This window comes from Pristis pectinata, chromosome 2 (genome assembly GCF_009764475.1).
Source record: "Pristis pectinata isolate sPriPec2 chromosome 2, sPriPec2.1.pri, whole genome shotgun sequence".
NCBI lineage: Eukaryota > Metazoa > Chordata > Chondrichthyes > Rhinopristiformes > Pristidae > Pristis > Pristis pectinata.
Window position 1 is genome coordinate 741206 of NC_067406.1, and position 13698 is coordinate 754903.

Sequence of the window (13698 nt, forward strand, 5' to 3'; positions counted from 1 at the left end):
CCTGACCCCAGAGCCCAGCCCCTGACCCCAGCCCAACCTCAGACACCATCCCCAGCCCCTGCCCCCTGACCCCACCCCGACCACAGCCCCCAACCCCAGCAGCAGACACCAGCCCCGGACTCCATCCCCTGCCCCCAGCCCCAGACCCTGCCCCCAGGCCCCAGGGGGACCCGCGGGTGGTGGGGAGACGGGACCCGCAGGTGACGGAGACGGAGGCTGTGGGCATCAGGGAGACGGAGGCTGTGGGCATCAGGGAGACAGAGGCTGTGGGCATCAGGGAGACGGGACCCGCGGGTGATGGTGACGGGGGCCGTGGGTGATGGTGACGGGGGCTGCAGGGTGACAGGGGTGGCGAGGTGACGGGGGCTGCGGGTGACGGGGGCTGCGGGTGACGGAGACGGGGGCCGCGGGGTGACGGTGACAGGGACGGGGGCCGCGGGGTGACAGGGGCCGCGGGTGACGGTGACAGGGACGGGGGCCGCGGGTGACGGAGACGGGGGCCGCAGGACAGCGGTCGGACCTTCTTTGCCTCCTTGAGCTGCCGCTGCAGCTCACTCTGCTGCTCCTGCATCTTGTGTTTCCACTCCTGCAGCTGCTCGAGTTGGATCCGGCATTTCTCCAGCTCCTTCAGCTTGGCACGGTCCTCGTTCCGTTTCATCTTCAGTGTCTCCAGCTTCTCCTCCAGGTCCTTCACCTGCGCCCGCAGGCTCTCCTCCTCCTGCAACAGCACAGGCCAGCAGTTACCCTCCTCCCACACCCCCGTCACCCGACCCCAGCACCATGTCCTCTCACCAGGCTGAAGCAGCCTGCGGCACTGGAGAGGATGCACCCCGATCCCTCCCAAGACCGAGCGGAGCGGCCATTGTGGGAGCGGCCACTGTGTCAGTGGCCAGTGTGTGAATGGGGAACTGAGGCTTTGGTTCAAGAGGCTCCGGGGAGAATATGCAAAGGTAAGTCTCTGGTAAGTTCTTTTCTCTGCTTTGGTGTTTCCTTTAGTGCAGAGTAGTGAGACTGGCTCTGGGTTCAGTGGTGTGCTCAGCTTGTGAGATGTGGCAGTTCTGGGAGACCTCCAGTCTCCCTAATAACTACATCTGCACGAGGTGCATCCAGCTGCAGCTCCTTACAGACCGTGTTGGGGAACTGGAGCTGCAGCTGGATGACCTTCGGCTCCTATGGGATAATGAGAAGTACATAGACAAGAGCTACAGGGAGGCAGTCACTCTGAAGCTGCAGGAGGCAGGTAGCTGGGTGACTGTCAGGAGAAGGACGGAGAATAGGCAGATAGTGCAGAGTACCCCTGTGGCTGTTCCCCTCAGTAACAGGGATACTCCTTTGGATACTGTTGGGGTGGGAATGACCTACCAGAGGAAAGCTGCAGTGACCAGGTCTCTGGCACCGAGCCTGGTCGTGTGGTGCAGAAGGGAAGGGGGGAGGAGGAGGAGGGCAGTGGTGATAGGGGATTCCATAGTAAGGGGGGCAGACAGGAGATTCTGTGGATGTGAAAGAGACTCCCGGATGGTATGTTGCCTCCCTGGTGCCAGGGTCAGGGACGCCTCGGATCGGGTCCACAGCATTCTGAAGGGGGAGGGTGAACAGCCAGAGGTCGTGGTACATATTGGTACCAATGACATCGGTAGGAAAAGAGACGAGGTCCTGAAGAGGGAATATAGGGAGTTAGGTAGGAAGCTGAAAAGCAGCACCTCAAGGGTAGTAATCTCTGGATTGCTGTCTGTGCCACGCACCAGTGACGGTAAGAATAGGATGATTTGGCAGATGAATGTGTGGCGGAGGAATTGGTGCAGGGGACAGGGTTTCAGATTTGTCGATCTTTGGAATCTCTTCTGGGGAAGGTACAACCTGTACAAAAGGGACGGGTTACACCTGAACTGGAGGGGGACCAATATTCTTGCGGGCAGATTTGCTAGAACTGTTGGGGAGGGTTTAAACTAGTTTGGCAGGGGAATGGGAACCAGAGTGGGTCAGAGCTTGGTGCATTTAGTGTACAAGTAGATGCAGAGTGTAGAAAGACTGAGGAAGGAGAAGCAGTTGAAAGGGCAAAATTGCAGTCAGTTGGATGGGCTGAAGTGTGTCTGCTTTAATGCGAGAAGTATCAGGAACAAGGGTGATGAACTTAGAGCGTGGGTAAGTACATGGAACTATGATGTGGTGGCCATTACAGAGACTTGGTTGTCACAAGGGGGCAGGAATGGCTGCTGGATATTCTGGGGTTTAGATGTTTCAAAAGGAACAGGGACAGAGGTAAGAGAGATGGGGAGTGGTTTTGCTGATCAGGGACAGTGTCACAGCTGTAGAAAGGGAGGATGTCCTGGAGGGATCATCTACTGAGTCAGTGTGGGTGGAAGTCAGAAACAGGAAGGGAGCGATCACTCTATTGGGAGTATTCTACAGACGCCCCCCCCAATAGCAGCAGAGACGCTGAGGAGCAGATCGGGTGGCAGATTTTGGAGAGGTGCAAAAATAACAGGGTTGTTGTCATGAGTGATTTCAACTTCCCTAATATTGACTGGCACCTCCTTAGTGTAAAGGGGATAGATGGGACGGAGTTTGTTCGGTGTGTACAGGAAGGGTTCCTGACACAGTATGTGGACAGGCCGACTAGAGGAAAGGCCATACTGGACCTGGTACTAGGCAATGAGCCTGATCAGGTTTCAGATCTCTCGGTGGGAGAGCATTTTGGAGACAGTGACCATAACTCCTTGACCTTTACCATAGCCTTGGAGAGGGATAGGAGCAGATGATATGGGAAAGTATTTAACTGGGGGAGGGGGAATTATGATGCCATTAGGCAGGAACTTGGGAGCATAAATTGGGAACAGGTGTTCTTGGGGAAGTGCACGGCGGAAGTGTGGAGATTGTTTAAGGAATACTTGCATGGGGGTCTGGATAAGTTTGTCCCATAAAGGCAGGGTAACGATGGTAGAGTGAAGGAACCGTGGTTGACACGAGATGTAGAATATCTGGTCAAGAGGAAGAAAGAAGCTTAGCTGAGGTTTAGAAAGCATGGATCAGACAGGGCTCTGGAGAGATACAAGGTAGCCAGGAGGGAGCTTAAGAATGGACTTAGGAGAGCTATAAGGGGGCATGAGAAGTCCTTGGCGAGTAGGATCAAGGAAAACCCCAAGGCGTTCTACACGTATGTGAAGAATAGGAGGATGACTAGAGTGAGGGTAGGACCGATCAGGGATAAAAGAGGAAACATGTGCCTGTAGTCGGAAGAGGTACGGGAGGTCCTTAATGAATACTTTGCTTCAGTGTTCACCAGAGAGAGACTTTGACGTTTGTGAGGATGGTGTATGACAGGCTGATGTGCTGGGGCATGTTGACGTGAGGAAAGACGACGTGCTGGAACTATTGAAAAACATTAGGATAGATAAGTCACCGGGGTCGGACGGGATATATCCAAGGTTATTACGGGAAGCGAGGGAAGAAATTTCTGCACCTTTGGCGACGATCTTTGCGTCCTCACTGGCCACAGGAGTAGTGCCAGATGATTGGAGGGTGGCAACTGTTGTTCCTTTAAGAAAGGGAGTAGGGATAACCCTGGGAATTACAGACCAGTGAATCTTACTTCAGTGGTGGGCAAATTACTGGAGAAGATTCTTAGAGACAGGATTTATGGGCATTTAGAGAAGCATAGGCTGATAAGGGACAGTCAGCATGGCTTTGTGAGGGGCAGGTCGTGCCTCATGAGCCTGATTGAATCCTTTGAGGATGTGACAAAGCACATTGATGAAGGTAGAGCAGTGGATGTGGTGTACATGGATTTTAGTAAGCCGTTTGATAAGGTTCCTCATGGAAGGCTTATTCAGAAAGTCAGGAGGCATGGGATCCAGGGAAACTTGGCTGTGTGGAGTCAGAATTGGTTCGCCCATAGAAGACAGAGGGTGGTGGTAGATGGAGCGTATTCTGCCTGGAGGTCAGTGACCAGTGGTGTTCTGCAGGGATCTGTTCTGGGACCCCTGCTCTTTGTGATTTTTACAAATGACTTGGATGAGGATGTGGAAGTGTGGGTTAGTAAGTTTGCTGATGATACAAAGGTTGGTGGTGTTGTGGATAGTGTAGAAGGTTGCTGTAGATTACAACAGGATATTGATAGAATGCAGAGCTGGGCTGAGAAGTGGCAGATGGAGTTCAACATGGATAAGTGTGAAGTGATACACTTTGGGAAATTGAATTTGAAGGCAGAATACAAGGTTAACGGCAGGACTCTTAGCAGTGTGGAAGAACAGAGGGATCTTCAGGTCCACGTCCATAGATCCCTCAAGATTGCCGCGCAGGTCGATAGGGTTGTTAAGAAGGCGTATGGAGTGTTGGCCTTCATTAGTTGGGGGTTTAATTTCAAGAGCTGCAAGGTGATGTTGCAGCTCTCTTGTCAGACCACACTTGGAGTATTGTGTTCAGTTCTAGTCGCCTCATTATAGGAAGGATGTGGAAGCTTTAGAGAGGGTGCAGAGGAGATTTACCAGGATGCTGTCTGGATTGGAGAGCATGTTTTATGAGGATAGGTTGAGTGAGCTCGGGCTTTTCTCTTTGGAGAGGAGAAGGATGAGAGGTGACTTGATAGAGGTGCACAAAATAATGAGGCATAGATCGAGTGGACAGTCAGAGACTTTTCCCCAGGCCAACAATGGCTGACACGAGGGGACATAATTTTAAGATGATTGGAGGAAGGTATAAGGGGGATGTCAGGGGTAAGCTTTTTACACAGAGAGTGGGTGCGTGGAACGCACTGCCGGCAGAGGTTGTGGGGGCAGATACATTAGGGACACTTAAGAGACTCTTAGACAGACACATGAATGATAGAGAAGTGGGGGGCTATGTGGGAGGGAAGGGTTAGATAGATCTTAGAGCAGGATAAAATGTCGGCACAACATTGTGGGCCAAAGGGACCGTACTGGCTGTAGTGTTCCATGTTCCCTCAGCACCCCAGCAGCCAACACAGGAGCAGACTGAGTGGGTGGCAGTTACCCGGACGGGCCTTGTCCTGGGCTGTGTCAGCAGTACATCAGACAGATGCTGTAACTGGCACCCTGACGTCCTCATTCTCACAGCAGGCAACACCGGACAACTCCCTGGGACGTGACGGGTTGATCGGCTGCTGATGGAGAAGGTTGTGGAGGCAGCAGATGCTTTAATGAGGAAATTCCCTGCATCCCAACAGATGTAACGCCGGTTATCCTGACATCAGATGTCCATGTTCAGTGGGTGCTAACAGAGCAGAATGTGGTCAGACAGATACAGCCCCGAGTCATGTGGTCGTTCCTAAAGCTGAGGGTAATTTCTGAGGTGTAATCAGCAGTGTGGACAGCCAGGAAGGGAGGAGGTGCCAGACAATGGTTGGTGACGATTTCGCCAGGGTAACGTTTCACTGCAGATTGAGCAGGATCGACAGGCTGTTGTCAGTCCTGATGCAGGGTTTCAACCCAAAACCATTCCTTCCCCTTCCCCCTGCCTCACCTCCCCCCATCCCCACAGATGATGCTCGACCCACTGAGTTCCTGCAGCAGATTGTCCGCTGGTGATCAGGAAGCCTTGCTGAGGCTGCAGGAGACTCTGCGCTGGGGTCAGTGTAGCACAGACATCCATTCCGGAGGAGACATTTGCTCACGCACACAACGGGTGTAACAGGAGTCACGGCCTGCACTGGGGATGTGGTGGGGAACAGCACTGCCAACCCAGGCTGCGGGGAGGGGCGGGGCTCTGCGCAGGCGGGGCTGCGGGGAGGGGCGGGGCTCTGCGCGGGCGGGGCTGCGGGGAGGGGCGGGGCTCTGCGCGGGCGGGGCGTGGCTCTGCGCGGGCGGGGCTGCGGGGAGGGGCGTGGCTCTGCGCGGGCGGGGCTGCGGGGAGGGGCGTGGCTCTGCACGGGCGGGGCTGCGGGGAGGGGCGTGGCTCTGCGCGGGCGGGGCTCTGCGCGGGCGGGGCTGCGGGGAGGGGCGGGGCTCTGCGCGGGCGGGGCTGTGGGGAGGGGCGTGGCTCTGCGCGGGCGGGGCTCTGCGCGGGCGGGGCTGCGGGGAGGGGCGGGGCTCTGCGCGGGCGGGGCTGCGGGGAGGGGCGTGGCTCTGCGCGGGCGGGGCTGCGCCCCCTGCAGAACATTCACTCACCTTGGGAGACAGCAGCGGAGGTGCCGGCGGGGCTGCCAGCCCAGCTGGTGTGGGCACAATGGGGGCAGCCAGAGGGGTCAGTGCTGGGGTCCCTGGATCACTGCTGCTCATCTCTCCGGCCGAGGGCGAGGGAGTGGCTGATGAGGGAGTGCCCACACTGGAGGGTGCGGAGCTTGCATTGCGGGTAGGCTGCTGGGGGAATGGGCACTGGTCAGTGGGACGGAGACACCCCCCTGTCCCCACCCCAAACCCCCTGTTCGTACCCTCACCACACCCGTGGGGGGGGCAGACAACCCCTGCCCACGGGGGAGCACGGACAAACTCCGCCGCGGGGGGACAGACAGGCCCAGCGAACCAGCCCTCCGGCATATGGGCCCATTCGTGGCTCTGCCAGCTCCTGCCCCGTGGCCCACTGACCCGTCCCCCATGGTCCCCACCCTGCTCTCCCACCCCATCTAGTCCCCTTCTCTCCCCCCCCACCCGCAGTGCAGTGGGACACTTCTCTCCCCACAAGTGTTGCCCTGCTGAGTACTGAACACATTCTCCAGTTCCCAGCAGCTCGGCGAGGGAGCTCCCGGCTCCCTGGGCAGGATGAGGGAGCTCACAGTGAGAGAGTTCACAGCTCCCTGGGCAGCGTGATGGAGCTCACAGTGAGGGAGCTCCCAGCTCCCTGGGCAGCATGAGGGAGCTCACAGCGAGGGAGCTCCCTGGGCAGCGTGAGGGAGCTCACAGTGAGGGAGCTCCTGGCTCCCTGGGCAGGGTGAAGGAGCAGGTCTGAACCTCATTCAGCACTGAGGTTACAGCCAGGGCTGTGTGACAGCCTTCCCCACTTCTGATGAAACCCAGGGATGGACATTTGCCGATATTTCACCAGCATTACTCGTGGTGGGGCCCTGACTTATCCTCAGAATCGCCCACGTCCTGCTCTCGTTCTTCTGTAACCATTGGTGCAGTCACAGCCCCCTCAACCACCCTCACCTCACAGCCTCCTTCCTTACACAACTAGAAACAAAAGTTATTGCCACCTCTCACTGGCTTCTCTCCCCGTGTCTTTCCCAGGACCCAGTTTTGTCTCCTTTGGCTGCCTGACATATTCCTCCCTGGGGCCATCTGTGCCCTGGGACTGTCCAGCAGCCAGTGCCATTGACCAGGTCTGCTCTCTCGCTGGAGCCCCAGCAGCTGGAAGTGCCTCACAGCCAAATGTCCTGAACATCTGTCACTGTGCTGAGGCCCTGTCTCCATTCACAGACGCAGCCAGTTCACCTACAGCAGCACTTTTCCTCACACACACAGGGTTAGGGTCAACCTGTAATCACAATTAGCTGAGTGTTCACGATTTGACGGTTAACTAGGTGCCAGTACAGCTTAAAACTCCAAGGGTGGAATCGGTGCAGCACAGTGGATGCAGAGCAGCTGGTCACGGTGCTGTGGCAGTCCTGTTCCCCATACCCTCACACTTCCATCTTTATCCCATTCCCCCTTGGACAGGCCACAACTGACCAGCACCCACTCCTCCTTCAGTTGGTGGTCCCACAGCCCCACCCAATGCAGACCTTGTGCCCCCAGACCCAGAACCACCCACCCATAGAGCAGGTCCCCACTATTCACCACTTCAACCCATCCCGATCTCAGCTAGCAACATCCCCTCCCAACCTTCCGAGAACCCCAGCTCCTCCCGCCTAACTCTGCATCGACGGCTAAAACAACGGTGGGACCGTGAGGAGGGGGAGAACATGAAGCAGCTTCATGGGGTCAGGGACAAAGTAAATGTGCGGGAGGAGGAAGGTAGGTGGAACATCATGTGGAAAGGCACGAGGTCGTCCCTCTGGTGAACAAAGCCGGGGACCAGGATTGGTCGAACGGTGAAGGATTGGGTGGTGATACTGAAGGAATCTGAATGCCCTGAGCACAAACTGAAAACTCTCAGGCAAGTGAGGGGTCAGCCTTCCCACGGGAGAATGGGAGCAGAGATATCCCTCTGGGCCTTGGGCAGACTGCAGCTATGGTCGGTGCTCCGCAGCAGGCAGTGATGGACATTCACTGGGATGTACGTGGGAAGGGGGGTAGTCCCGGGGAGGGGCTGACTGCACTGGGACTGTGCTCTCCCCAGACTGGCAGATGTGACTGAAACGTAGCAGGGGGTGTAGAACCAGGGATTGTGTCTCAGTGTAAGGGGCAGGCAGGTCAGGACGGGGAAACGTGTCTTCCCTCAGAGGGACGTGAATCGTGGGGCTCGCCATGCTGGATGTGTGGGCAGGCTCAGCTGTCAGGGAGATTTCTGGAATGGTCAAGGGATACGTGGACGATGCCGGGCAATGTTACTATTGTGGATCAGCCGTCAGCCTGCAGTGGTGGTCGGTGGGGAGAGCTGGGGGTTGGCGGGGAGAGCCGGGGGATCAGGGGGAAGAGCCGGGGGTCGGGGAAGCGCTGGGGGATCAGGGGGAAGAGCCGGGGGTCAGGGGTAGAGGGGGTGTCGGGGGGAAGAGCTGGGGGTCAGGGGGAAGCGCTGGGGATTGGCAGGGAGAGCTGGAGTCAGGGGGAGCTGGGGGGGTCGGGAAAGGGGGGTTGGGGGTGAAGAACGGGTCGGGGAGAGAGCTGGGGGTCAGGGGGAGAGAGCTGGGGGTCAGAAGAGATGGGAGTCAAGGGGAAGCGCTGGGGATCGGCAGGGAGAGCTGGAGTCGGGGAGCTGGGGGGGTCAGGGGGAAGGGGGGTTGGGGGGAAGAACTGGGGTTAGCGGGAGGAGCTGGGGGTCAGGGGGAGAGAGCTGGGGGTCGGGGGAGAGAGCTGGCTGTCAGAAGAGGTGGGAGTCAGGGGGAAGCGCTGGGGGTCAGGGGGAAGCGCTGGGGGTCGGGGGAAAGCGCTGGGGGTCGGGGGAAGCGCTGGGGGTCGGGGGAAGCGCTGGGGGTCGGGGAAGCGCTGGGGGTCGGGGAAGCGCTGGGGGTCGGGGAAGCGCTGGGGGTCGGCAGGAAGAGCTGTGGGTCGGGGAGAGGTGGGGGTCAGGGGAAGCGTTGGGGGTCAGGGGGTAGAGCTGGGGGTCAGCGAGAAGAGCTGGTGGTTGGGGAGGAGCTGGGAGGTCAAGGGGAAGCACTGGGGGTCAGGGAAGGAGCTGGGGGTCAGTGGGGAGAGCTGGTGGTCGGCAGGGGAAGCCGGAGGGGGTCAGGGGAGAGCTGGGGGTCGAAGGGGGAGAGCGGGGGGTTGGGGATAGAGCTGGGGGTCTACTCGGTTCCCAGCTCCCGTGTTTTCTCACATGGCCTCCTTTTGCACTATGCCACCAATTACTAAACCCAGGATCCAATATTCCTGTAGTATGAACATCCAAGCCTTCCAACTGTTTTCCTTACACCATCCTGGTTTATGTCAGGACCACCAAAGATTTGTGTTGCTGTGCTCCCATTCCCACTCCCCACCCCCATCAGCCCCCACCTCTCCCAAATATACACTAATCCTGTCCGTGAGGACTTTCTCCAATTGTTTCCCACCACTGATATAAGGCTCACTGGCCTGCAGTGCCCGGCTTATCCCTGCTGACCTTAAATGAAGACACATCATCCTTCCATCTTTTGGTCCCTCACCTGTGGGTAACGGAGATGGAAAATTCTCCACCAGGGCCCCAGCAATCTCCTCCTTTGATTCCCACGGCAACCTGGGACACATCCCATCTGGCCCTGGGGATTTATCCACTCTAGAGTTCCATGACATCTAACACCTCCACCTCCTTCCAACTGACTTCCAACTGAGGCTAAAGAAATTTGGTTTGTCGCCTTTGACTCTCACCAACTTTTACCGATGCACCATAGAAAACATCCTATCTGGATGTATCACGGCTTGGTACGGCAACTGCTCTGCCCAGGACCACAAGAAGCTGCAGAGAGTTGTGGACACAGCCCAGCACATCACGAACACCAGCCTCCCCTCCTGCCTTGGTGTAGCAGCCAGCATAATCAAAGACCCCACCCACCTGGGACATTCTCTCTTGTCTCCTATTCCATCAGGTGGAAGATACAGGAACCTGAGGGCACATACCACCAGGCTTAAGCACAGCTTCTACCCCACTGTGATAAGACTATTGAACGGTTCCCTTATACGATAAGATGGACTATGACCTCACGATCTACCTTGTTGTGACCTTGCACCTTATTGCACTGCACTTTCTCTGTAGCTGTGACACTTTACTCTGTACTGTTACTGTTTTTACCTGTACTACCTCAATGAACTCTGTACTAACTCAATGTAACTGCACTGTGTAATGAATTGACCTGTATGATCGGTTTGTACCTCGGTACAAGTGACAATAATAAACCAATACCAATACTAAATACCTACTCCAGACTATCCACATACCGCTCCCTGAACTCAATCTCCTCCACGTCCTTCTCGGTGAACACCAATGAGAAATACTCATTTTGGACCTTGCCCACATCCCCTGGCCCCTGGGTCCCCTTCTGGTCCCTCAGGGAACCCACTCTTCCCCCGGCTGCCCTCTTGCCCCTGATGTACTTACAGAATGTCTTGGGATTCTCCTTAATCTTACCTGTCAAGGATATTTCTTAGTCCCTATTTACCCTCCTAATTTCCTTTTGAAGATCTCCCTCAATATTCCTCATGACCCCCTCGATCCCAGTGATCAATACCTGTCGCTTGGAGACACCAGATACCGCAGATGCTGGAATCTGGAGCAACAAACCATCTGCTGCAGGAACTCAGTGGGTCGAGCAGCATCTGTGGGGGGGAAGGAATTGTCGATGTTTTGGGTCAAAACCCTGCATCAGGACTGAAATGTTGAGAATTCCTTTCCCCCCACAGATGCTGCTCGACCCACTGAGTTCCTGCAGCAGATGGTTTGTTGCTCCTGTCAAATGCCCCTTTTGTTTCCTGATCAAACCTTCAACACCCTTCATCATCCAAGTCCCTGAATCTTGCCTGTTTCCTTTCACCTTCACTGGAATGTAGCGGCGCTAAACTCTCACCAACTCTCATTTCAAAGACACCCGCTTGTCAGGAGCTGTTTCACCCAGAAGCATCTGCTCCCAATCTGCTTCCATCAGGTCCTCCCTTACACGACTGAAATCAGATCATCCCCCAGTTCAAGACCTTAACTTCCATTACAATGACACAGTGTTCCCCAACACCCAGCTCCTGCCCAGTTCCATTTCCGAAGGTTGAACACTGCCCCATTCCCAGTAAAACTCTCGACTGTCTCAAAAAAGTACCTTGGACACACTGAACAAATTGCACCCCATCTAAGCCCGAGCACCGAGGCAATCCCAGTCAACATCGGGAAAGTTAACCCTCACCAACAACCCAACAGCCCTCACACCTACAACCCACTGCCCCCACACTGACAACCCAACAGCCCTCACACTGACAACCCAACAGCCCTCACACTGACAACCCAACAGCCCTCACACCTACAACCCCACCGACCCCACACCTACAACCCCACCGACCCCACACCTACAACCCCACCGACCCCACACCTACAACCCCACACCTTCCTGCGTCGGCCTACACCCATTCCTCGAATTCTCACCGACTGTAGGGACCCAGCAGAGACCTCCCCCCTCACTTATTCTTCTGTTGTCCCCACGTGGCCTCATCAGACCACCCCCCCCCCCCCCTCCACCGCAGGACATCCTCTCCCAGTGCTGCTGTGATGTTGTCCCTCATCAGCAGTGGGACTCCCCGTCCCCTTCTGCCTGAACTCAGCCACATCTGAAGTGTGTACGTCCCGACACTGAGCTGCCAGTCCTGCCCCTCCCTCACCCATGTCCCCGCGACTCCGAGAAGGGCTGCTCCCCCGACTATCCCATGAGGCCCCCCCCCCAGTAAATGCTGTTGACCAACCCGCCCTCCCCTGCTCCCCAACCCGCTCCTCTCTGCTCTGCCCACTGGCCCTTTGAGTTACCCTCTGCACGAGTCAATCTCCCCAGCTGCTGCACGGCTGCTGAGTTACCCACTCCGTGCTAAATAGTTTAAACCCCCCCCAGTAGCCTGAGCAACCCTCCCGGCGGGTCCTCGCCTGGTTCAGGTGAACTCTGCCCCTTGTACAGGTCCCACCTGCCCCAGAAACGATCACTATGACCCAAGTACCTGAGGCCCTCCCAGTCCTACCCTCACCAGCACGTGATACAGGGAAGTCCTGAGACTGGCCCAGAGGTCCTGTTATTTAACCTTGTGCCTCACTCACTGGATTCACTCTGCAGGACCTCAGCCCCCTTTCTCCCTGTGCCATGAGCCCCAATGTGTACCACGGCCTCTGGCTCTTCCCCCTCCCCCTTCAGAATGTTCCGTCCCCACTCCGAGACACCCCTGACCCTGGCACCACGGAGACGGTGCCCCATCCTGGGGTGTGGCTGAGCCACAGAAACACCTGTTCCCCTCACTGATGGCTCCCTCACCACCACCGCTCACCGACCCTCCTCCTTCCCCCGCTCTGCATCAGAGCCAGCTGTGCTGCCTCAACATCTGCAGCTGCTGCTGCCTTCCCCTGGGAGACCGTCCCCCCAACAACTGACCCACGCGGTGTACACTCCTGCACCACCTGCGTACCCTGACTGTCACGGGGTGGTACAGGCGCGGTGTGCACCCTCCCGGGGTGGTACAGGCGCGGTGTGCACCCTCCTGGGGTGGTACAGGCGCGGTGTGCACCCTCCCGGGGTGTTGCAGTGTGAGTATGCTGGGATGGGGATGGGCACAGTGCAGAGGGCGATCCCACTCGCTGTGGCCACGGCTCACCTTGGTGCGTCGGACGGGTTGCTGTGTCGCGTGCAGTCAGAGGGAGGAAGAGGAGGCGTGAGGAGACAAGCAGCAGCATCGGCCAACAAAACCAGAGCAGAAACAGAGAAAACAGCATCACCGTTAGTACAGAGCAGGTTCCCTCAGGGACAGACAACCAACAGCTGTGTGGAAGGCACAACAGTGAGACACAGGCTAGCAACACAGGTACAAGCAGCACTCTCAGCTCTTCCCCAGTCTGGACTGAGATAGGGCAACAGTTCATCAACAGCCAGAGACGGGTCACACTCCAGCACACCACCAACACTCAGTTACACGCACATACCCCACACACATGCACCAGACACGCACACACACCACACACATGCACCAGACACGCACACACACCACACACAAGGCACACAGACACACACACACACACCACACACAAGGCACACAGACACACACACACCCCACACACAAGGCACACAGACACACACACACCACACACAAGGCACACAGACACACACACACCCCACACACAAGGCACACAGACACACACCCCGGTACAGAACGGTATTGATCAGTTGGGCAGCTGGACAGAACAATGGCAGATGGCATGTAATCCAGATCAGTGGGAGCTGCTGCACTTTGGAAGGGGGACTAAGAGTGGAGCACGCCCAGTGAATGGCTGGGCCCTGGGGAGTAGGGAGGAACGGGGGGGGGCTTGGTCTGTCTCAGTCAATGACACCCTCTCCCTTGTTACTTTTGGGTTGTATTGCTGGTGCTGGGAGCGGTGGGTTTTCTGGTGTCCGGCGAGGTGTTTGAAGGAGAGTGTCTGTGTGGGGTTCCTGGTGGCATG

The 13698-nt window shown here is 56.9% G+C and overlaps 1 protein-coding gene across 1 annotated transcript in view; it reads right to left on the reverse strand.

Moving 5' to 3' along the window:
- LOC127579782 (dynactin subunit 1-like) overlaps positions 1-13698 on the reverse strand; it is a 73369-nt gene that overhangs the window by 1160 nt on the left and 58511 nt on the right. The window contains exons 7-9 of the mRNA XM_052032711.1: positions 12858-12878; positions 6123-6311; positions 38-718 (exon numbers count right to left, since the gene is read on the reverse strand). Of these exons, the coding sequence (XP_051888671.1) occupies positions 38-718; positions 6123-6311; positions 12858-12878 (891 nt within the window). The remainder of the gene's footprint in view (positions 1-37; positions 719-6122; positions 6312-12857; positions 12879-13698) is intronic.